Source organism: Capricornis sumatraensis, chromosome 2, assembly GCF_032405125.1.
Source record: "Capricornis sumatraensis isolate serow.1 chromosome 2, serow.2, whole genome shotgun sequence".
Lineage (NCBI taxonomy): Eukaryota > Metazoa > Chordata > Mammalia > Artiodactyla > Bovidae > Capricornis > Capricornis sumatraensis.
The window spans coordinates 183,247,699-183,269,828 of record NC_091070.1 but is presented as its reverse complement, the minus strand read 5'-3'; the positions used below and the strand labels follow the sequence as shown (position 1 = coordinate 183,269,828).

Sequence of the window (22,130 nt, the reverse complement as noted above, 5' to 3'; positions counted from 1 at the left end):
CAAGGGTTGGTGAAGATGTGGAGAAAAGGAAACTGTCATGCACTGGTGATGGTAATATAAAGTAGTACAGCTGCTATGAGAAATAGCATGAAGATTCCTCAGAAAACTAAAAATAGAACTGTGATACAATCCAGCAATACCACTTCTGGGTATTTATCTGAACAAAATGTAAATCCTAATTTAAGAAGAAATATGTTGACTTACAATATTATGTTAGTTTTGGGTATATAGTGTATTCAATTTTCTTCTTATAATTGATTTCTTGTTTTATACTGTTGTTGGTTATGGTTGAAAATGATGTTTGGTATGATTTTAATCTTCTTAAGTTTATTGAGACTTGTATTCTGACCTAACATGTGATCTATCTTATAGAATGTTCCATGTGCATTTGAAAAGAATGAGTGTTCTGCTGTTTCTGACTGGAATGTCCTGTATATGTTTATATTGAATCCATCTGGTCTAATGTGTCATTTAAGGCTGATGTTTCTTTGTTGATTTTTCTGTCTGGATGATCTGTCCTTTGATATAAGTGGACTGTGAAAGTCCCCTACTATTGTTGTATTGCTGTTTATTTCTTCCTTTATTTACATTAATATTTGCTTTATATATTTTGGTGTTCCTATGTTGGGTGCATGGGCTTCCCAGGTGGCTCATTGGTAAGGAATCCACCTGCCAATGAAGGAGGCTCAGAAATGGGTTCAATCCCTGGTTTGGGAAGATCTCTGGAGGGGGAAATGGCAACCCACCTCCATATTCTTGCCTGGATAATCCCATGGACAGAGAAGTCTGGTGGGCTACTGTCCATGGGGTCATGAAGTGTCACATGACTGCGACTGAGTGTGCACACACCATGTTGGTGCTTAAATGTTTACAAAATGTTGTATCCTCTTATAGGATTGAACCTTTTATTGTTATAATTCTTTGTGTTTTGTTAATAGTTTTTGTTTTAAAGTTTAATTTGTCTAAGTATTGCTATCCTAGCTTTTTTGTTTCTGTTTTCATGGTGTATCTTTTTCCAGCTCTTCACTTCAATCAGTGTCTTTAGGTTTAAAGTGAGTGTCTTGTAGGCGGCATATGTATTTGCATTCCTTTCTGACTTTCTTTTGTATATTTACTTTTTTCCCTTTGTGCTTACTGTGAGAGTCACATAACATTCTCTGTATATAGCAGTCTCTTTTAAGTTGATAGTAACTTAATTTTGAACACATTCATTTTGACTCCATGTTTGATATTTTTGCTGACATATTTTACATCTTATTATTTTATGTATCCCTTGACTAATTATTGGGCTTCCCTGGTGGCTCAGACGGTAAAGTGTCTGCCTGCAATGTGGGAGACCTGGGTTTGATTCCTGGCTCGGGAAGATCCCCTGAAGAAGGAAATGGCAATCCACTCCAGCACTCTTGCCTGGAAAATCCCATGGATGGAGGAGCCTGATAGGCTACAGTCCATGGGGTCACAAAGAGTCGGATATGACTGAGCAACTTCACTTTGACTAATACATTTTTAAAGTTTTTGTACTGCTTTTGTCTTTTACCATTTGTACTTGCTTTATAAGTGACTGATTTACTACCTTTATCATTTATTTACCTCTTCCACTGAGATTTTTACTTTTATATGCTTTCTTAGTAATTAGTGCTTTTCTTTTTAACTTAGAGAAGTCCCTTTAGCATTTTTTGTAGTGTTTTAGTGGTGATAAACTTTTTAGCTTTATTTATTTGTAAAACTCTTAATCTGTCCTTCAATTTTGAAAGATAAGTTTGCTGGGTAGAGAATTCTTAGTTGGCAGTTTTTTCCTCTGTGCACTTTGAATATGTCATACCACTCCTTTCCTGGCCTGTGAAGTTTCTGCTGAAAATCTGCTCATAGCATCATGGGCTTTCCCTGGTACAAAATAAATTGCCATTCTCTTTCTGCTTTTAAGATTCTCTTTTTATCCTTAACTTTTACCATTATAATGTGGCTGGTATGTTTTCCTTTGGGTCCATCTTATTTGGAATTCTCTGGGCTTCTTAGACCTGGGTATCTGTGTCCTTTCCCCAATTATGGAAATTTTCAGACATTATTCAAATAACTTTTTGGTCCTTTCTCTCTGTCTTCTCCTTCTGAGATCACTATAATCGAAACAGTATTCTGCTTGATATTGCCCCGAAAGTCCCTCAAGAGATCCTGTCTTCTTTTAATTATTTTTTCATATCTCCGCTCTGTCTGGATGTTTTCCATTGCCTGTCTTCCAGATTGGTGTTTCTGTTTGAAAGCCATTCTGCTCTTGAACCCCTCTAGTGTATTTTTCAGTTGTTGCAACTTCTGTTTGGTACTTTCTTATATTTTCTGTCTTTTTTTGAAATTCTCATTTTGCTCATGCATTCTTCTCCTGAGATCATAGGCTCTTTATGATCATTGTTTTGAACTCTTTATCAGATAGGTTGCTTATCTCTGTTTAATGAAGCTTTTGGGGGAGGGATTTGCTTTGTTCTTTGGTTTGGAACATATTCCTGTGTCTCCTCCTTTTGCCTGTCTGTTTGTCTGTGTGTATTAGCTACCATGGCTGCCTCTGTCTGAAGGAGTGATCTTATATAGGAGCTGTACCGTGTGGCTCAGAAATGCACTCTCCTCTGGTCACCAGTGTCAGGTACTCTATGGGAGTCCTTTGTGTGGGCTGTGTGCCTACCAGATGTGATAGGGCTGAGGCTGCTGTGTGGGGAAGGTTGGGCTCAGGGCCCTTGCCTGGCCTGATTGTGGCTTGGCCATTGTGCAGGGAGGGCAGAACATAAATTGCTTACCTACCCCAGTTGTGGCTCAATGTCTGCATGGTGTAGGTAAGGATTAGTTAAAGTTTTGTATTTGTGAGGGGTGGGTGGAGTTCAAGGCACTTGCCTGGCCCTTTTGTGGATCAGCTGTTGCATGGGTATGGTGGGGTTGGGGGGTTTGCCTAGCCATCTTGTGCCTTGACTGCTGTGCACCAGGGCAGGACGCAGGGTGCTCACCCATCCTGGCTCTTTTTGGAGTACCACCTGGTTTATTCTTGATATACCTATGTTGTTTAGAGCATACTGAGACCTGTCAGTGTTTCAAGGGGGGGAACCTCATTTAACACCTAATTTCAGGCTGATGGGGTGCCAGACCCTCAGTTAGTTCAGTTCAGTCACTCAGTCGTTTCCAACCCTTTGCGACCCCATGAATTGCAGCATGCCAGGCCTCTCTGTCCATCACCAACTCCCAGAGTTCACTCAAACTTACGTCCATCGAGTCGGTGATGCCATCCAGCCATCTCACCCTCTGTTGTCCCCTTCTTCTCCTGCCCCCAATCCCTCCCAGCATCAGAGTCTTTTCCAATGAGTCAGCTCTTCGCATGAGGTAGCCAAAGCACTGGAGTTTCAGCTTTAGCATCATTCCTTCCAAAGAAAACCCAGGACTGATCTCCTTTGGAATGGGCTGGTTGGATCTCCTTGCAGTCCAAGGGACTCTCAAGAGTCTTCTCCAACACCACAGTTCAAAAGCATCAATTCTTCGGCGCTCAGCCTTCTTCACAGTCCAACTCTCACATCCATACATGACCACTGGAAAAACCATAGCCTTGACTAGACAGACCTTAGTCGGCAAAGTAATGTCTCTGCTTTTGAATATACTATCTAGGTTCAGTCAGCAGCTTTTAAAATATGCAGCTAAATGCAGTTTTGGGTCTGGGTCTTGTTCTGATCGTTGGGGCCATGCTCAGTAAATCTTTAATCCAATATTCTGTTGATGGGCAGGGCTGTGTTTCCTCCCTGTTGTTTGAGCTGAGGCCAAACTATAAAGTGAGAAAGTAAAAGTGAAGTCACCTGAATCTTTGCGGTCCATGGACTGTAGTCTACCTTCTCTGTCCATGGGATTGTCCAGGCAAGAGTACTGGAGTGTGTTGCCATTTCCTTTTCCAGGGGATCTTCCTGACCCAGGGATCAATCCCAGGTCTCCTGCATTGCAGGCAGATGCTTTACCTCTGAGCCACCAGGGGCCAAACTGTAGTGGAGGTAATGAAGATAATGGCAACCTCCTTCAAGAGGTCCCATGCATGCACTGCTGCACTCAGTGCCCCCCACCCTTCAGCAGTCCACCACCGACCCATGCCTCCGCTGGAGACTCCTGGACACTCACAGGCAAGTCTGGGTCAGTCTCTTGCGTGGACACTGCTTCTTTCTCCTGGATCAATCTCTCCCATCACGAAGCTTCCATAAGCCTCTTATCCTTATCCATCAGAGGGCAGACAGAATGAAAACCACAATCACAGAAAACTAACTCCAAACTGATTACATGGACCACAGCCTTGTCTAACTCAATGAAACTAAGCCATGCCCTGTAGGGCCACCTAAGACAGACGGGTTATGGTGGAAAGTTCTGTCAAAATGAGTCCACTGGAGAAGGGAATGGCAAACCACTTCCATATTCTTGCCTTGAGAACCCCATGAACAGTATGAAAAGGCGAAAAGATAAGACACTGAAAGATGAACTCCCCAGGTGAGTAAGTGCCCCATATGCTACTGGAGATCAGTGGAGAAACAACTCCAGAAAGAATGAAGAGATGGAGTGAAAGCAAAAACAACATCCAGTTGTGGATGTGACTGGTGATAGAAGCAAGGTCCGATGCTATAAAGAGCAATATTGCATAGGAACCTAGAATGTTAGGTCCATGAATTAAAGCAAACTGGAAGTGGTCAAACAGGAGATGGCAGAAGTGAACATTGACATTTTAGGAATCAGTGAACTAAAATGGACTGAAATGGCTGAATTTAACTCAGATGACTGTTATATCTACTAGTATGGGCAATAATCGCTTAGAAGAAATGAAGGAGCCATCATCGTCAACAAGAGAGTCCAAAATGCAGTTCTTGGATTCAATCTCAAAAACAACAGAATGTCTGTTCGTTTCCAAGGCAAACCATTCAATATCACAGTAATCCAAGTCTATGCCCTGACCAGTAATGCTGAAGAAGCTGAAGCTGAATGGGTCTGTGAAGACCTGCAAGACCTTCTAGAACTAACACCCCAAAAAGATGTCCTTTTCATTATAGGGGACTGGAATGCAAAAGTAGGAAGTCAAGAGATACCTGGAGTAACAGGCAGATTTGGCCTTGAGGTACAAAATGAAGCAGGTCAAAGGCTAATAGAGTTTTGCCAAGAAAATGCACTGGTCATAGCAAACACCCTCTTCCAACAACACAAGAAAGACTTTCCACATGGACATCACCAGGTGGTTGATACCAAAATCAGATTGATTATATTCTTTGCAGCCAAAGATGGGGAAGCTCTATACAGTCAGCAAAAACAAGACCAGGAGCTGACTGTGGCTCAGATCATGAACTTCTTGCTGCCAAATTCAGACTTAAATTGAAGAAAGTGGGGAAAACCACTAGACCATTCAGGTATGACCTAAATCAAATCCGTTAGGATTATACAGTGAGAGTGACACATAGATTCAAGGGTTTAGATCTGATAGAGTGCCTAAAGAACTATGGACGGAGGTTCATGACATTGTAACAGGAGGCAGTGATCAAGACCAAACCCAAGAAAAAGAAATGCAGAAAGGCAAAATGGTTGTCTGAGGAGGCCTTGCAAATAACTGAGGAAAGAAGAGAAGCTAAAGGCAAAGGAGAAAAAGAAAGATAAGCCCGTTTGAATGCAGGGTTCCAACGCATAGCAAGGAGAGACAAGAAAGCCTTCCTCAGTGATCCGTGCAAAGAAATGGAGGAAAACAACAGAATGAGAAAGACCAGAGATCTCTTCAAGAAAATTAGAGGTACCAGGGAAGCATTTCATGCAAAGTGAAAGTGAAGTCGCTCAGTCGCTCAGTCGTGTCTAACTCTTTGCGACCTGTGGACTGTAGCCCACCAAGCTCCTCCCTCCATGGGATTCTCCAGGCAAGAATACTGGAGTGGGTTGCCATTTCCTTCTCCAGGGCATCTTCCTGACCCCGGGATCGAACCCAGGTCTCCCACATTGCAGGCAGACGCTTTAACCTCTGCACCACCAGGGAAGCCCTTAAATACAAGAATACAGTCTCTCAGAAAACCTCCTATAGAGACACAGAACTTCAGATCCAAGTACTAACATCAAAGATTTCAAGGGAGGAAAGGAAGCCAGGTTGAAAGGAGAAGGGAGAGGATGGGCGAAAGGGATGGCCTTACAGATGTCTCCTGCCACCTACAGATACCCAGGCATTATGGGACTTTTCCCTGGGCCTCCAGAGAGGGGAGGACTGGAACTCAGCCCTACCAGAAATCAGACCAGACCAGAACCAGAATTCGAGTTCTCTGCCAAGAGGCGATGATCAGTGATGATTTGCATGAAATCTGATGATTTGCATGAAAGTGATGATTTCATGCAAAGATGGGCTCAATAAAGGTCAGAAATGGTATGGACCTAAAAGAAGCAGAAGATGTTAAGAGGTGGCAAGAATACACAGAAGGATTATCCAAAAAAGATCTTCATGACCCAGATAACCATGATGGTGTAATCATTTACCTAGAGTCAGACATCCTGGAATATGAAGTCAAGTGGGCCTTAGGAAGCATCACTACGAACAAAGCTAGTGGAGGTGATGGAATTCCAATTGAGCTGTTTCAAATCCTGAAAGATGATGCTATGAAACTGCTGCATTCAGTATGCCAGCAAATTTGGAAAACTCAGCAATGTCCCCAGAACTGGAAATGGTCAGTTTTCATTCCATCCCAAAGAAAGGCAATGCCAAAGAATGTTCAAACTACTGCACAATTGTACTCATCTCACATGCTAGCAAAGTAATGCTCAAAATCCTCCAAGGCAGGCTTCAATAATACATGAACTGTGAACTTCCAGATGTTCAAGCTGGATTTAGAAAAGGCAGAGGAACCAGAGATCAAATTGCCAACATCCATTGGATCATTGAAAAAGCAAGAGACTTCCAGAAAAACATCTACTTCTGCTTTATTGATTATGTCAAAGCCTTTGACTATGTGGATCACAACAAACTGAAAATTTTTTAAAGAGATGGAAATGCCAGACCACCCGATCTGCCTCCTGAGAAATCTGTATGCTGGTTAAAAAGCAACAGTTAGAACTGGACATGGAACAACAGACTGGTTCCAAATTGGGAAAGGAGTACGTCAAGGCTGTATACTGTCACCCTGCTTAATTAACTTATATGCAGAGTACATCATGTGAAATGCCAGCCTGGATGAAGCACAAGCTGGAATCAAGATTGAGGGGATCAATATCAGTAACCTCAGATACACAGATGACATCACCTTTTGGCATAAAGCAAAGAAGTAAAGAACCACTTGATGAAAGTGAAAGAGGAGTGAAAAAGTTGGCTTAAAACTTAACATTCAGAAAACTAAGATCATGGCATCTGGTCCCATCATTTCATGGGAAATAGATGGGGAAACAATGGAAACGGTGACTTTATTCTTTTAGGCTCCAAAATCACTGCAAATGGTGACTGCAGCCATGAAATTAAAAGACGCTTGCTCCTTGGAAGAAAAGTTATGGCCAACCTAGACAGCATATTAATAAGCAGAGACATTACTTTGCCAACAAAGGTCTGTCTAGTCAAAGCTATAGTTTTCCCAGTAGTCATGGATGGATGTGAGAGTCGGACTATAAAGAAAGCTGAGTGCCAGAGAATTGATGCTTTTGAACTGTGGTGTTGGAGAAGACTCTTGAGAGTCCCTTGGATTGCAAGGAGATCCAACCAGTCCATCCTAAAGGAAATCAGTCCTGGGTGTTCATTGGAAAGACTGATGCTGAACCTGAAACTCCAATACTTTGGCCACCTGATGCAAAGAGCGGACTCATTTGAAAAGACCCTGATGCTGGGAAAGATTGAAGGCAGGAGGAGAAGGGGACGACAGAGAATGAGATGGTTGGATGGCATCACCGACTTGATGGACATGTATTTGAGTAAGCTCTGGGAGTTGGTGATGGACAGGGAAGCCTGATGTGCTGCAGTCCATGGGGTTGCAAAAAGTCAGACATAACTGAGCAACTGAACTGATGCAGTTTTGCAGGGCCACAGTCAGTAACTGCTGGACTCCAGACCAGGAGATTTGATGGTGTCCCCTGGATGACAGTTACAAAAAGGGGGGCCCTTGACAGTGTTTAAGCTCCATCGTAGGGAGTCTTGCTGCACTGTAGTGAGGCTACAGGAGCGCTCAGGGATGGTGTCTCCCTGCCTAATTTCCCTGGGAGTGCCTCCTTTGCCTGTATATTTGAGGATTACTAAAGCCTGTCCCTTGGGATGAAGCTCTAGCTAAGTAAATAGGCCTTTTTACAGGAAGACAGGGTAGTGTTCAGTCTCCTCTCTATGTAGTACCCTGGTGGTGGTGGCCTGTGCAGAACTGTGTGTGTGTTAGTTAGTCGCTCAGTTGTGTCCGACTCTTTGCGACCCCATGAACTGTCGCCCACGAGGCTCCTGTGTCCATGGAATTCTCCAGGCAAGTGTACTAGAGTGGATTTCCATTCCCTTCTCCAGAGGATCTTCTCGACCCAGGGATCAAACCCTGGTCTCCTGCATTGCAAGCAGATTTTTATACTGTTTGAGCTACAAGGAAGTGTCTAGTAATATTTATTTCCTTGAAGCCTGTTTTTTGTGTTTTATTATCATATAATTTAACCCTATACACATTTTAAATTCCACATGGTGTTATTTTTTAAATAGTCAGTGTTATCCTTTGTGATGCCCTTCAATCTTTCCTGTATTACTTTATTTTCCTCTGGGATTATTTTACTTCTTTCTGAACAATTCCTTTACTGTTTCTTTTGTGCTATTTGCTGGTGATAAATTCACTCAGTTCTTGTTTAATACACTTTATTTTGTCTTTATAAAAAATTAGAATAATTCCATCCTTATAGAAACGTTGTAAATATAATACAAATAATTTTTTTTCTGAGCTGTTTGAAAGTTACCAACATGATGCCCCATACTCTTGAATAATTGTGCAGTTCCAACATTCTCTTATCTGACTACTGTGAAAATGAAAGTGTTAGTCACTCAATCATATCTGACTCTTTCTGACCCCATTGACTAGCCACCAGGCTCCTCTGTCCATGGAATTCTCCAGGTAAAAATACTGGAGTAGGTTGCTGTTTCCTTCTCCAGGGGATCTTCCTGACCCAGAAATTGAACCCAGGTCTCCTGCTTTGCAGGCAGATTCTTTACTCACTGAGCCACTGACCAAACAACAGCAGCAACGACATAATGTTGCTCACTAATCACATGGTATACTATGATCACATTTCTTTTCTCTCTAAATTTTATTTTCTTGGAGTAAATACTACCTCTCCCCTTTTTATTTCCTTTGCACATACTGAGTTGTCGTTTGTTGTTGTTTAGTCACTAAGTCGTGACCGACTCTTTGTGACCCCATGGGCTGTAGCCCATCAGGCTCCTCTGTCCGTGGGATTTCCCAGGCAAGAATTCTGAAGTGGGTTCCCATTTCCTTCTCCAGGGGATATTCCTGGTCCAGGAATGAACCCATGTCTCCTGCATTGTAGATTAATTTTTTTTTACCACTGGGCCACCTGGGAATCCCATACTGACTGATATTTCCTTTAATTTTTTACTCATATCTGTCAAGTACCTAGCAGCAAATTTTTCATGAATATAAATGTAAGAAAATATATCATTTTCTTCTTTCCTTCTTTTTTCTGGAGACTTTTCTCTCTCAGTTTTCTCTTGACTGCAGTCTTCTTTCTTCTCTAGACTTGACGCAGAATTGTCTGTTTGGAACTTCCTAATGCTGCCTTTCTCCATTGGATCCCCTATCTTCTGAATCTTTATTTAGTTTAATCCCTTGTTTTGCTGAAGCATGGGCTTCTCTGATAGCTCAGTTAGTAAAGAATCCGCCTGCAATGCAGGAGACCTCAGTTTGATTCCTGGGTTGGGAAGATCCGCTAGAGAAGGAATAGGCTACCCACTCCAGTATTCTTGGGCTTCCTTTGTGGCTCAGATGTTAAAGAGTCTGCCTGCAATGTGGGAGACCTGGGTTCGATCCCTGGGTTGGGAAGATCCCCTGGAGAAGGGAAAGGCTACCCACTCCAGTATTCTGGCCTGGAGAATTCCATGGATAGTCCATGGGGTCACAAAGAGTCGGACACGACTGGGCAACTTTCACTTTCATTTTGCTGAAGCATAGTTTCTAGTATGAAAGCATACTTTCAAAGAAAAGTATGAGTAGATGATAAAGTTTTTGAGTTCTTGCATGTCTGACCATCTTTATCTTTTCATTTATTGATATTATATAGAATTCTAGAATGGAATAATCCCCTGCCTCCTGCCCCACCAAACGTTAGAGACATTGCTCTGCTCCCTTCTAGCATCCAGTGTTGCTGTTGAGAAGCTTAATGTCACTGTGGATTATTTTCCTCTGAATGTAAACTTTTTTTCCTTTCTGAAAGTTTTCAGATTTGAATCCTGACTCCACCATCTCATGACTGTATACCTCTGGGCTCTCTGGTTAACCTCTCTGTGCATCAGTGTTCTCATGGAATGAAAATAATAATAGCTACCTCTCAGTAGCATCATTATGAAGATTAAATGATTACTAGATTAGTACTCTGTAGGTACTATATAATGTGTTAGCTATTACTAATTATCCTTAGTATTCTAAAACTTCATTGTGTGTCCTGGTTTATTCCTTTTCCTTGATTGTTTCCTTCCAGTCTGAGAATAAAATTTTTTTTTTAAATAGATATAACATTATTTCCTATCTTTTGTTTTTCTTCATTCTTTCTTTCTGGAATTTTTATTATATGGTTGTTGGACCCTCTGAATTGTCCTCTGATTTTCCTGTATTTTTTTCCTTTTATTTTCTTTGTCTTTATCTTTTTGTATTAGGGGATTTTCTCCATCTTTTAATGCTTTTATTCTCAAATTTCAATCATGATATTTACATTTCTAGGAGTTATTTATATTTTTCTATTACTCATTCTTCATAGCATTCTTTCATTTTTTAGTGGGTGTATTACCTTCTCTTCTCCCCCAAGGAAATTAATTATAGTAATTTTGAAAATTTTCTCCATTTCCTTTGCTTTTTATGTTCCCTTCCTTTTAGATCCTTTTTTATTTGGTTGGTTTTCTATTTTTTGTTTTAATCTTCCAATTTTCCATTTGATGCTTTCCTCCAAATGACTGGTGATCTTCTGTGTCTGTTTATACTTGAAAGTGGGGCACTAAAGAGCTGAGTAGATGTTCCCTGTGTTTGAGTATGGCTTTTTAGCTGGTGACCTTCATACTAAGATGATCAGGTGATGAGCCTTACATTTTACTAGGTGACCCCCAAATGTTATTAAGTGGTAATCTTTTCTCTAGGGTTGTTTTATTTTTTCAGAGAAAAAATCTTCCATCTCTCTGTAGAATGTATGTTGCCTCTCTGTGCTCCCAGAGCAGGAAGTGAAGAATGCTGAGGCCCCTATGGTTTAGTATTTTAGACTCTCACTTACCCCTCAACTTTTGTATTCATCGCTCAGCCGGGTGTGTTAGAATACATGTATTTATTTGATTTTTCTAATATGAGTCTTTATTTTCTTGTATGTAGATGGTTAGTTCCTGGTGGCTCAGATGGTAAAGAATCTGTCTGCAGTGCGAGAGACCTGGGTTTGATCCCTGGGTTGGGAAGGTCCCCTGGAGGAGGACATGGCAACCCACTCCAGTATTCTTGCCTTGGGAATCCCCATGGACAGAGGAGCCTGGCAGGCTGCAGTTCATGGGGTCACAAAGAGTCAGACACGACTGAGTGACTGAACATATTAAGGGCTAAAAGTTCAACTACAGGGATTTAAGGAAACGGCAACCCACTCCAGTGTTCTTGCCTGGAGAATCCCAGGGACAGCGGAGCCTGGTGGGCTGCCGTCTGAGGTCGCACAGAGTCGGACATGACTGAAGCGACTTAGCAGCAGCAGCAGCAGTGAGGGAACAGAATGGAATTATCATCACATGCACGTTTAACTTACTTCAGTTCAATGATAAGTATTTGTCCATGTGTACTTTTTATTTCATATTGTGCATTGCTGTATACCACACTATACTGTACACTTATACATGTTACTAAACATGGTTGTATACACAGAATTATGCATAACACCCTTTAAATAATTTAAAGACTTTTTGAAGGTAATATTTTACTATATTTGATTTTCACGTTAAGACCTGATTTAGAACCTAACCCCTACATAATATTTACCTCCATCATGGTCAGCATGGATCACATAGGTACAGACTGCTGTGTGCTGGGTCTGATTTGACATGTGTGGTGGCAGAGACTTGCAGAAAAGGTTCTGGGGCTGGGGAGAAGGAGTCATCTGGTTCTCATTCTGTTCTTACTTTACAACTGCTAGCTTTATGATGGAAGAAATTACTTGATTTTTGTCCTCTAGGTTTTTCCTTTGTAAATTCTGAAACCCATTAATTTAGGACATAGGAAAAATTATATAAAATATTTGACCTCTTAAAAAGACATTTATGATTTGCCTTTTTGACAATCAAGCCTCTTCAGTGTATCTTTAGCTGTCTTATTAAACTAGAACAGAAGACTTGCCTGTTCTAAACTTATTGTTGCGTAAACTACTGAACTGCTTTAGAAATATAGCTATGGGATAGTAAATCCAGTTAGCTTAAGTTAAAAAAAAACAACAAAAAACCAGAAACTTGGTTTTCTCCTCACTGTGTAAGAAATACATATTAGAAATTTTGGAAGATAAAAGTATAAAAAAATCACCATTAAGTCTTTCATTCAGAGATAACTGTTAATATTTTGTTGTATTTTCTTTAAACTTCTTAAAGTACGTGTTTAAAATTATTTTAGCAAAACTGAGATTAAACTTTATATCTACTGTTATATGCTGTTTTTCCTTTACCATTATATAATAGTTATTTCTCTAAGTTATTAAATAACTTTCATTATCTTTATTTTGTATATTATCTCAATTGATATACCCAAGTCATATGGGTAACCTAATGTGGAATTTTTTTGGTGTAGATTTTATATTATCCATTGTGGAGGGACCTTAATGTTTTGACAGTGCATCCTATTTTGTAGTAAAAAAAGAAAACTAAACTTTTCCCTTCTCATAGATGTTCAAATCAATGATTATTCTTTAAAAAAATCTGAAAAATTCTTGATATGGTACTTAGAACTTTGAAAGGCTTGTTGATAAGGCAGTGTCTCAGTAATTCATTTTCAGTTTATCTCTTTTTGCTGTTGCTGTTATGTCATCTTGGAAAAACAGTTTAAATCCTTTGGGTCTCAATTTTTCCATTTATAAAATGAGAATAAGCTAGATTATTTAAATCTCCATTGGCATTTTTATTTTTATTTGTCCCAAATTTACTTCTTCCTAACATATCATGTTTATATTTGTTAGATTATCACTTAACATTGCTCAACTTAACTGTGTGTGTGTGTGTATGTAAAAATGCATTGTGTGTGTCTGTGTACATATAGAGAGAATCACACAGTATATAGTGTATATAGTAATTTTCTCCTGTCTGGGTGTATCACAGTTTATCCACTCATCTATTGAAGGACATCTTTGTTGTTTCCAAGTTTTGGCAATTATGGATAAAGCCACCAAAAACATTGTGTGCAAGTTTTTTTATGGTATAAGATTTAAACTTATCTAAATAAATCGAATTTTCATTTACACATTTTTTTCAATTTATTGTTCATCTTCTAGTCTTTAAAAATGTTTAAATGTAGAAAAGTTAGAAAATATAATTCTCAAAGCCTGAATCAATATGTATATATAATGAGGCCTTATAAAATTTTATTAATTTTAGGATGCTATCAGTTTTATATCATAATTTATGTGTCACTGAAGAACAAAGAAAACAACCCATGATAAGGAAAAAGGGACCCAATTAAAAAGCTAGGACGCTGAAAGGCTACAACCTAAGTAAATATAAAATTAAAAGGGAAATAAAGTTTCCCACAGAAAAGGACAGAAAAGAAACTTCCACTTCTCAACCTTGGCACTGAGTGGAGGGAGTTAAAAAGAACTTCCCTGAGAATTTGAACTGTAAGCCAGCACTGATACAGGTTTTCAGTCTGAATTCATGCTGCAGTATTGTCCAAGACTGGAGAAGGCAATGTCAACCCACTCCAGTCCTCTTGCCTGGAAAATCCCGTGAACGGAGGAGCCTGGTAGGCTGCAGTCCATGGGGTTGCTAAGAGTCGGACACGACTGAGCGACTTCCCTTTCACTTTTCACTTTCATGCATTGGAGAAGGAAATGGCAACCCACTCCAGTATTCTTGCTGGAGAATCTCAGGGACAGAGGAGCCTAGTGGGCTGCCGTCTATGGGGTCGCACAGTCAGACACGACTGAAGCGACTTAGCAGCAACAGCTGTAAGGCCTTACATTGCAAGTGGGTTTGCAAAAGTAGGTGCATTTTATAATTAAAGGACTGGGAGTTCCTTTCTAACATTTTGCCTTGGGGCACAGATTTGAATTTTAGTTAAAGTACAACTAATAAACCTAAATGACTTAATTCTTGATTTTGAAAGAAAAGATGAAGAGATGATAATGTTAGCTCTGTTATATTGAATTAAAAATGATGCAATGATACCTGCCTATTAGATACTCGACTTTTACAAGTGACATTAAATGAATATAAAATGATAACAATTTTGGCTTGTATTCCAGCCATTGGCTGGAGGTGAAAGATGCCTGATCAGATGCCAGCTCCCTCTGTCTTTTTTTCATTTCCATATTTTTGCCCTTCTCTCTCCCATTTTTTTAGAATATAAATTAAATTTGAGAATAAAAAGTAGGAGCACAATATGAATTTATAGGGTCAGATTTTCATCACATCTGGCTTTTTAAGTACTTGATTGTTTTTAAATGGTTCATTTTCACTGTTAGAAAATGAATTTCATTAACTGTCTCATTGAAATATTTTAAATTTAACATTGTATCATATCCTAGGGCTACGTATTTATTTTAGCCTTGTTTCAGGAGAATCTGTAAATGTAATATATAAGAATTTGATGAGCCTTCATTTGGATATCAACATTTGAGAGAATTTAGTTTTTGCTCCTAAAATTATTAATGATGTATAAATACTATTGATATTTTTTCAGCATTCTTTGTAATCCACATAAAATTTTCAGAATCCTTCTTATAAGCCCTGATTACCTATAGAAATGTTTATTTCTATAAAAACATCCTTCACTCAAAAATTTTTATTCACTTCTAAATTAAAATTGTTTTAATATTTAAATAGACTGTTTAACAGAAAGACTTAAATGGTTTAGAATGAGTTAATTGGCTTGTCAATGAATCCCAAATTGACAGAGGTTATATAAAGGTTGTTGGTGTTCCCACAAAATTCCAGGTATTACTTATTTTACTTCCATATTATATAACATAACTTTAGAAGGTAATATGTAAAGTATGGATTATTGCAGTATATACAAACACTGTTTTTGTATTGACTAGATTATTGCAGAAATATATTTTTTTAAATGGAAGTCTTTGAAAAGACCAAACTTATATTTTGGTCTTTTAAATAAAACTTGTTTATTTAAAAAAATAACTTTTCATTGCTGCTTGTCATCCCTAACTTTTCTCTGAGGTAAGGAGATTGGATATCTTTTGCCCACTTTTATAAATGAGGTATGGGGAGGGAGGTGGGAGGGGGGTTCAGGATGGGGAACATGTGTACACCCGTGGCGGATTCATGTTGATGTATGGCAAAACCAATACAATATTGTAAAGTAATTAGCCTCCAATTAAAATAAATAAATTTATATTTTTTAAAAAAGAAAAAAATAAAAATAAAAAATGAATACCTAAAAAAAATAGATGAGGTAGAGTGATTTTTCAAAAGTCACATCAAAGTAAGTTGTAGAATTGAGATTAGAGTGGATCTTTTTGACTTAGTTTAATTTTTTTTCTGCGTTATGGTACTAAACAGTCATTCATAGTATTTTGCCATAATCAGTGATACTGTTTTGTTTCACTGTCTGTTACAGAAGATAAATCTTAACTCACTAGTAGCTCTTCAAACAATGTGACCAGAAGACTTTACTTTGGGGGACTTGGGGTAGGAATGATAATATACTTAATTTTTGGTGGTCTAATCCTAATGAGGAAGTAGGTATTTAGCTGTAAATAAACTATATAGTAAGTACTGGTCAACTTTTGTCTTTTTAGCCAGAACAGTAAAGCAGTAGCACTGGATAAATATAAATGGGAGAAGCTAACAGGAGCAGTTCAGGGCTAGAACTTTAGATTTCATCATGTGGTCCTACTGTGCGCTATTGCATCCAATAAGGGATTCTTCTGTACTTTCTGTTACAGATGCTGAAAATTTCTTCTAAGGAGAAATATCCCTTATTTACTTTTGTAAATGGTCATTCCAGAGACTATGATTTTACATCTACTACAACCAATGAAGAAGACCTTTTCTCAGAAGATGAAAAGAAAAGAATAAAAAGATTTAGCACAGAAGAGTTTGTCTTGCTCTAAAGATTAGCACATTTGTGCTTGATGAGAAGAAATCCTTTGAAGGTTGAAAAATGAAGAGAAACAAGTACATTTAAAACTGGTTTATATTCACTAGTATCTTAATTTTATATGTTCTTTTAAACAAAAGAGCAGTTGAAAATATACACATTTTAAAGATATTTTTCTGAAAGAGAAATGATTTACCGAATCCTGATTTCTAATAAATATTAAGTGATTCTGACCACATTCCTATTTTCTTGAAGTTCTGCTAATGATAAATCTACCTTAACTGCAAGTCTTTCAGTCTTCAGATTCTTCCACTGGGATCCACTATTCTCCTGAAGGTTTTGTGCTATTGGGCCCCCCCCAAACGGCATCACCCAATAGTTTCAAAAGCTTCAGTTTATACTAATCACCAGAAGACCAGAGAATGAATCTTAAGTGCTGCCTAAGCCCCCTGATATTAATGCAACCAAAGGACACTTTTGGATGTATCTTGATATATTAAATAGTAATTTTTAGCTGTGATGTGATACAATTATATGAGAATTTTGAGTTAAGTTAATACTTAACAGTATGATTCTATAACAGTTCCTTATTTTGCCTGCTGTTAGCCTTCTCTGAGGAATAAAGGTAAAGTTTTGGTTTCCCCACAGATTTAAAGGTTATATTTTTAATAATAACTGCATCTAATCAAAGCAGATAAAGGCAAAATTGTTTGTTTCCCTTTTCAAAAATGAAATTTATGGAAACTTGGCTTATTATACAGTTTTGAAATCTAAAGATAAGTACCAAGAAAGCTGTCACTAGATGTTCTTCTATGTGATTTTTGCTATTTGTATAAATCAATGTAGTGGTATTTAGAACTGAGACCATCTATAAGGTAAATCTGCCTCAAGTGTATTATGTATTATTAAAGGCAAATTTGTAATAATAAAAATATGAGTTACTATTGAGTCAGGTTTATAAAGTAAGTACTTTAATAAAGACATAAGAACATAAAATGCCTTTGTTTTGGTTTTAATGAGATTATTTTAATCCTTTCATTTGAAAAATCATTGTCTCAAATGAATCCTGTTTATTTATAATGAAGGCAAATACTGTTGCTTTGAAAGCAAAATATTAACTTATTTTATGAAGCTTCCATGTTTTAGTGTGAAAAGGTGACTCATAAAGACATACAATTCTGTATCATTTAAACTCATTGATTTTTTTTTTTTCCATCAGGAAGCCTGTTGGTTAGGTTTAGAGCTGCATCCAAAACTGAAACAGAGAGTGGGCAGATAGACTGCTTTGGTATGCCCGATGAGGGAGACTAGGTTTGGCATTTCCCAGTGAAGATGGTTATTGAATTGAAAAAACAATCAGAAATCTAAAATTTTCCTTTATCCTAGGTGAAATCTGGACAAGTTAAGTCTAGTACTGATTTTCCTAGTATGCAAAAGTAGTATAGGTACAAGAAGCCAGTGGTACACCCAGTTTTATACAATGCAGCTTTATACACGATTTTATATACCACAGTTCATTCATCTAAAGTATTGCAGTTGGTTATTCTACATATCTGCAGTAGTCACAGGATTCTATCAATATAAGAAACACATCAGATGAGAGCACCATATCTTCAAATGAATCAGAACTGATTGTAAGTGTCCTCTTACAATAACTATATACAAGCTTAGAATTAGAGGATAGCATTCTGTTATTGTCACAGCATATTTGGGGATCATTTTTAAGTAGGAATTGGAATGAGACAAAATTACCCCTGGACAAAGTTGAGGTGAGAGGAGGCAGAAACTTCCTTTACATTGAATTATATTGAGGATATTCAGAATATTGCACAGACAAGACAGGTTTTAAAACACAATCATTCCCATGTCTGAGAATAAATGGTTAGGATCAGCAATTATCAGAATAATATATGCATAAAAAGCATTCAACCAATATGTACGAATGAATGCATGCGTTCTTGGCAGTTAAGAGATAGACTGATGGATAGATCTTACTTGTTAATAATAGAAAAATCAGCTTCAGCCAAGGACCAGCCAAAAGTTGGGCTAATCTTTTATTGGAAAGGCAGCAACAAGACTACATTGTTAGAATAGATGTTTCAGACTTTGAACACAGATTTCATTTCAAGTTCTGACAGCCAGTAAACTCAGTCAGTAAAGCTATTGGATGATCTCTTTCAGCCTGGAATAAAAGGAAAGTAAAAAAGGACAAAATTCTAAGATGGGTGTTCTGTTAGAATTATGACAGAAGGATCCTCCATTTGGACCTCAATATTAAGATACTAGATTTTACCATTAACATTTCAGAAATGAATTTTTAAAATATTTGATGTGACTTTTTGGTGGTGAAGGTTTCTTTACTCTCTTCTTCATAAAATTTGACACTTTGAATCCGCTTTTGTCAGTGTATTAACTGGCAACAGGCAATCTTGAGAGTCATCATTTGTTGAATGACTGAATGGAAAGATCCTTTATAGTGTAAGTCTATCCAAAAGAATTTCCCTGAGGTATCCATTTTCCTGATTTTACATTAAACCAACCCCATTAAATTTGTATTAGTGAGAAGACAACTTCAGAGAATTAAAATTTAGGTCACTTTTCTATTCTGTTAACCTGTGTGCTTAGTCGCTTCAGTTGTGTCCAACTCTTTGGGACCCCATGGACTGTAGCCTGCCAGGCTCTTCTTTCCATGGCGATTCTCCAGGCAAGAATACTGGAGTGGGTTGCCATACCCTCCTTCAGGGGAACTTCCAAACCCAGGGATTGAACCCAGGTCTTCTGCCTTGCAGGCAGATTCTTTATCAGCTGAGCCACCAGGGAAGCCCAAGAGTACTGGAGTGGGTAGCCTATCCCTTCTCCAGGAGAACTTCCCGACCCAGGAATTGAACCAGAGTCTCCCGCATTGCAGGCGGATTCTTTACCAGCTGAGCTACCAGGGAAGCACGTTAACCTGAGGGTTTAGCGTTGTCTAAGGACAAGCATATCTAAAGTATGCATATGTCAATTTCCTCTTATTTTCAGAAGAGTGGAGACAAAAGAGTAAAAATAACTTATCTGTATAGTCTGTCTTATTTTAAGTCAGAAATCTATTTTTTAGAGATCTCTAGTCTCTAGTTACTTTCTGTTATTCCGTGCCAGAAAGTGCTGTATTTCTGGTAAAATCATACTAATTCAGTCTTTTTTTCTTTTCCTTTTCTCCACTGATTTCTTTGCTACTAGGAGAAAGTTTTATTTTCATGGTTTATCACACAGTTCACTTTCCGTAGCTTGCATTGTACATCTGTGTCTTGACTATTTCCGTACGCAGTCATAAAAACACTGTGAAGGATTTTTTCCAAAAATGGGACACAGTAGGAAGAACAGATAATGAAAAAATGCTTTGAAAATATTAAATCACTATATGAACTTCTATTGAAATAGACACAAGATAAGGAGGATACTGAGGATTTAAAATAATAGTGAAATAGAAGCAAGATATCCAGAATATATTGATAGAGGCAATTTCTTAGAAAGGATAATGGATTATTATTTTCTATAAAAAAGAGCAATGTCTTTCAAAAAATTTTAGGAGAATTAATACTTAGCCAGTGATATTTATTATAGCCTTAGTATTGTCAATTAACCATACTTTAATAGTATTATATTGTTCAATATTTAAACTGAATATCTTGAGGTACCAAATTGAAAAGTTCAAACATCAAACCAGGAAAAATTGGAAACATTCTGGAAATCAAACCCAGTCAGTCCTAAAGGAAATCAACCCTGAATAGTCATCGGAAGGACTGATGCTGAAGCTGAAGCTCCAATACTTTGGCCACCTGATGTAAAGAGCCAACTCATTGGCGAAAACCCTGCTGCTGGAGAAGATTGAAGGCAGGAGGAAAAGGGGACAACAGAGAATGAGATGGTTGGATGGCATCACCCACTCAATGGACATGTTTGGGCAAACTCTGGGAAATAGTGAAGAACTGGGAAGCCTGGCATGCTGCAGTCCCTGGGGGTCACAGAGTCGGACATGATTGAGTGACTGAACAAAAACAAATTGATTCCAAAATGTAAATTTTCTATCATTTTATAGTTTGAATCTTAGGTCAGTTTAGAAATCTTTAGCATTTTTGTGTGATTTTCATGATTATACAGAAGACTTCCTCTTTATCTGTAAACTTTGGAAAATATATTTAGTGTCAGTATTGTAGATACATTTTTGAATTAGCATTTTCCTCTCTTTCTTTCTTACAGTCCTCCTCAACTTTACTGGGGGTAAGCAATGGCCAAAAACTTTCACAACGACTATAAAATTTCGCTTATCCTCTCACAGTAAGAAAGTGGAGAATACCTATTTGTGTTAGGTAGAAAAATTATTGTGCCACCCTCTAACCAATTCCTCCAGAAATTGAGAAGCTCAGTCTTCCCCTATTTTAAGTCAATAGTCATTAGATACTGGTGTCATTCAAGAATGAAACACAAAAAATTCTACAGAGAATTATATTTCAAGTTATTAAAAATTAAGTATAAATATAATACATATTTATATTTTATACTCAGATTATATAATAAGAATTGGGAATTCATGGGTTTTAAAAGAAGTAATAAGCAAGAAAAGTAACCAAAGGAAAATAAGTCCAATAGAAGTCTGATAATAGAAAGGATGAATTATTGATGGCAAGTCAGCGTGTCTAGGCAAATACACCATACCAAACCGATACAAAGTGTGAAATAAAAAGGCTTAAAGGCTGGTGCTGGGATGATTTAAAATTTGGTATAGACATTGGAAGAAAATAAATACTGATACCAAAGGGTAGTATGTGGCTTCCATGCTGCACAACTAATGAATGGCACTTCCTGGAATTGTACAGTGTGGCATTCTTGTAGCTAACATCTACACACATGCCTGCATGCTCAGTCATGTCCAACTCTTGGCACCCCTGTGGACTGTAGCCTGCCAGACTCCTCTGTCCCAGCAAGAACACTGGAGTGGATTGCCATTTCCTATTCCAGGGGATCTTCCTGACCCAGGGATCAAACGTGTGTCTTCTGTGGCTCCTACATTGGCAAGTGGATTCTTTACCACTGAGCCACCTGGGAAGCTCTAATATCTACATAATACTTGCTAATTTACACATCACTGTTTTGATCTGTTAAGTTGTATTAAATTGAACCTAAGATGGGGAATTAGACCTGGGATTAAAGAGACAATTAAGCAGTGCTGAGACTTGGATGATCTCATAATGGCACAAGTCAGGAGAGTCCACAGTTAGAACTCTCATTAGTTATCAAAGTTTTAATGGAGAGATACCTGGGTCAGGAAGATTCTCTAGGGAAGGGAATGGCAACGCACTCCAATATTCTTTCCAGGAGATCCCACGGACAGAGGAGCCTGATGGGCTACAGTCCGTGGGGTCGCAAAGAGCCGGATACGACTGGGCAGTTGAGCACACGTGCAGGCACACATCAATTATTTCCAAGAAACTTTAGATGTCATCGAAAAAAAATCCACCTACACTTCTGGTACCTCAACTTCACTTGTCTATATTCTCTTCTTTTTTGTGTTTAATAGGTTGAATTTTGATACTTATTTTTAAAATTTAACAGCATTCTATTTGATGGAGAGAGCCACCACTTACCAGTCTTTCAACTTTTTATTTGTGCGGTGATGTCGTT

At 38.2% G+C, this 22,130-nt stretch overlaps 1 protein-coding gene across 3 annotated transcripts in view; it reads left to right on the top strand.

Annotated features, from left to right (window-relative positions):
* The window catches only part of ATG4C (autophagy related 4C cysteine peptidase), a 106,660-nt gene extending 89,335 nt beyond the window's left edge, over positions 1 to 17,325 (top strand). For all 3 annotated transcript variants that reach the window (XM_068964868.1, XM_068964867.1, XM_068964869.1), the window contains one exon: positions 16,315 to 17,325. In XM_068964868.1, the coding sequence (XP_068820969.1) occupies positions 16,315 to 16,482 (168 nt within the window). In that variant the 3' untranslated portion in view covers positions 16,483 to 17,325. The remainder of the gene's footprint in view (positions 1 to 16,314) is intronic.
* The last annotated feature ends 4,805 nt before the right edge of the window (positions 17,326 to 22,130 follow it).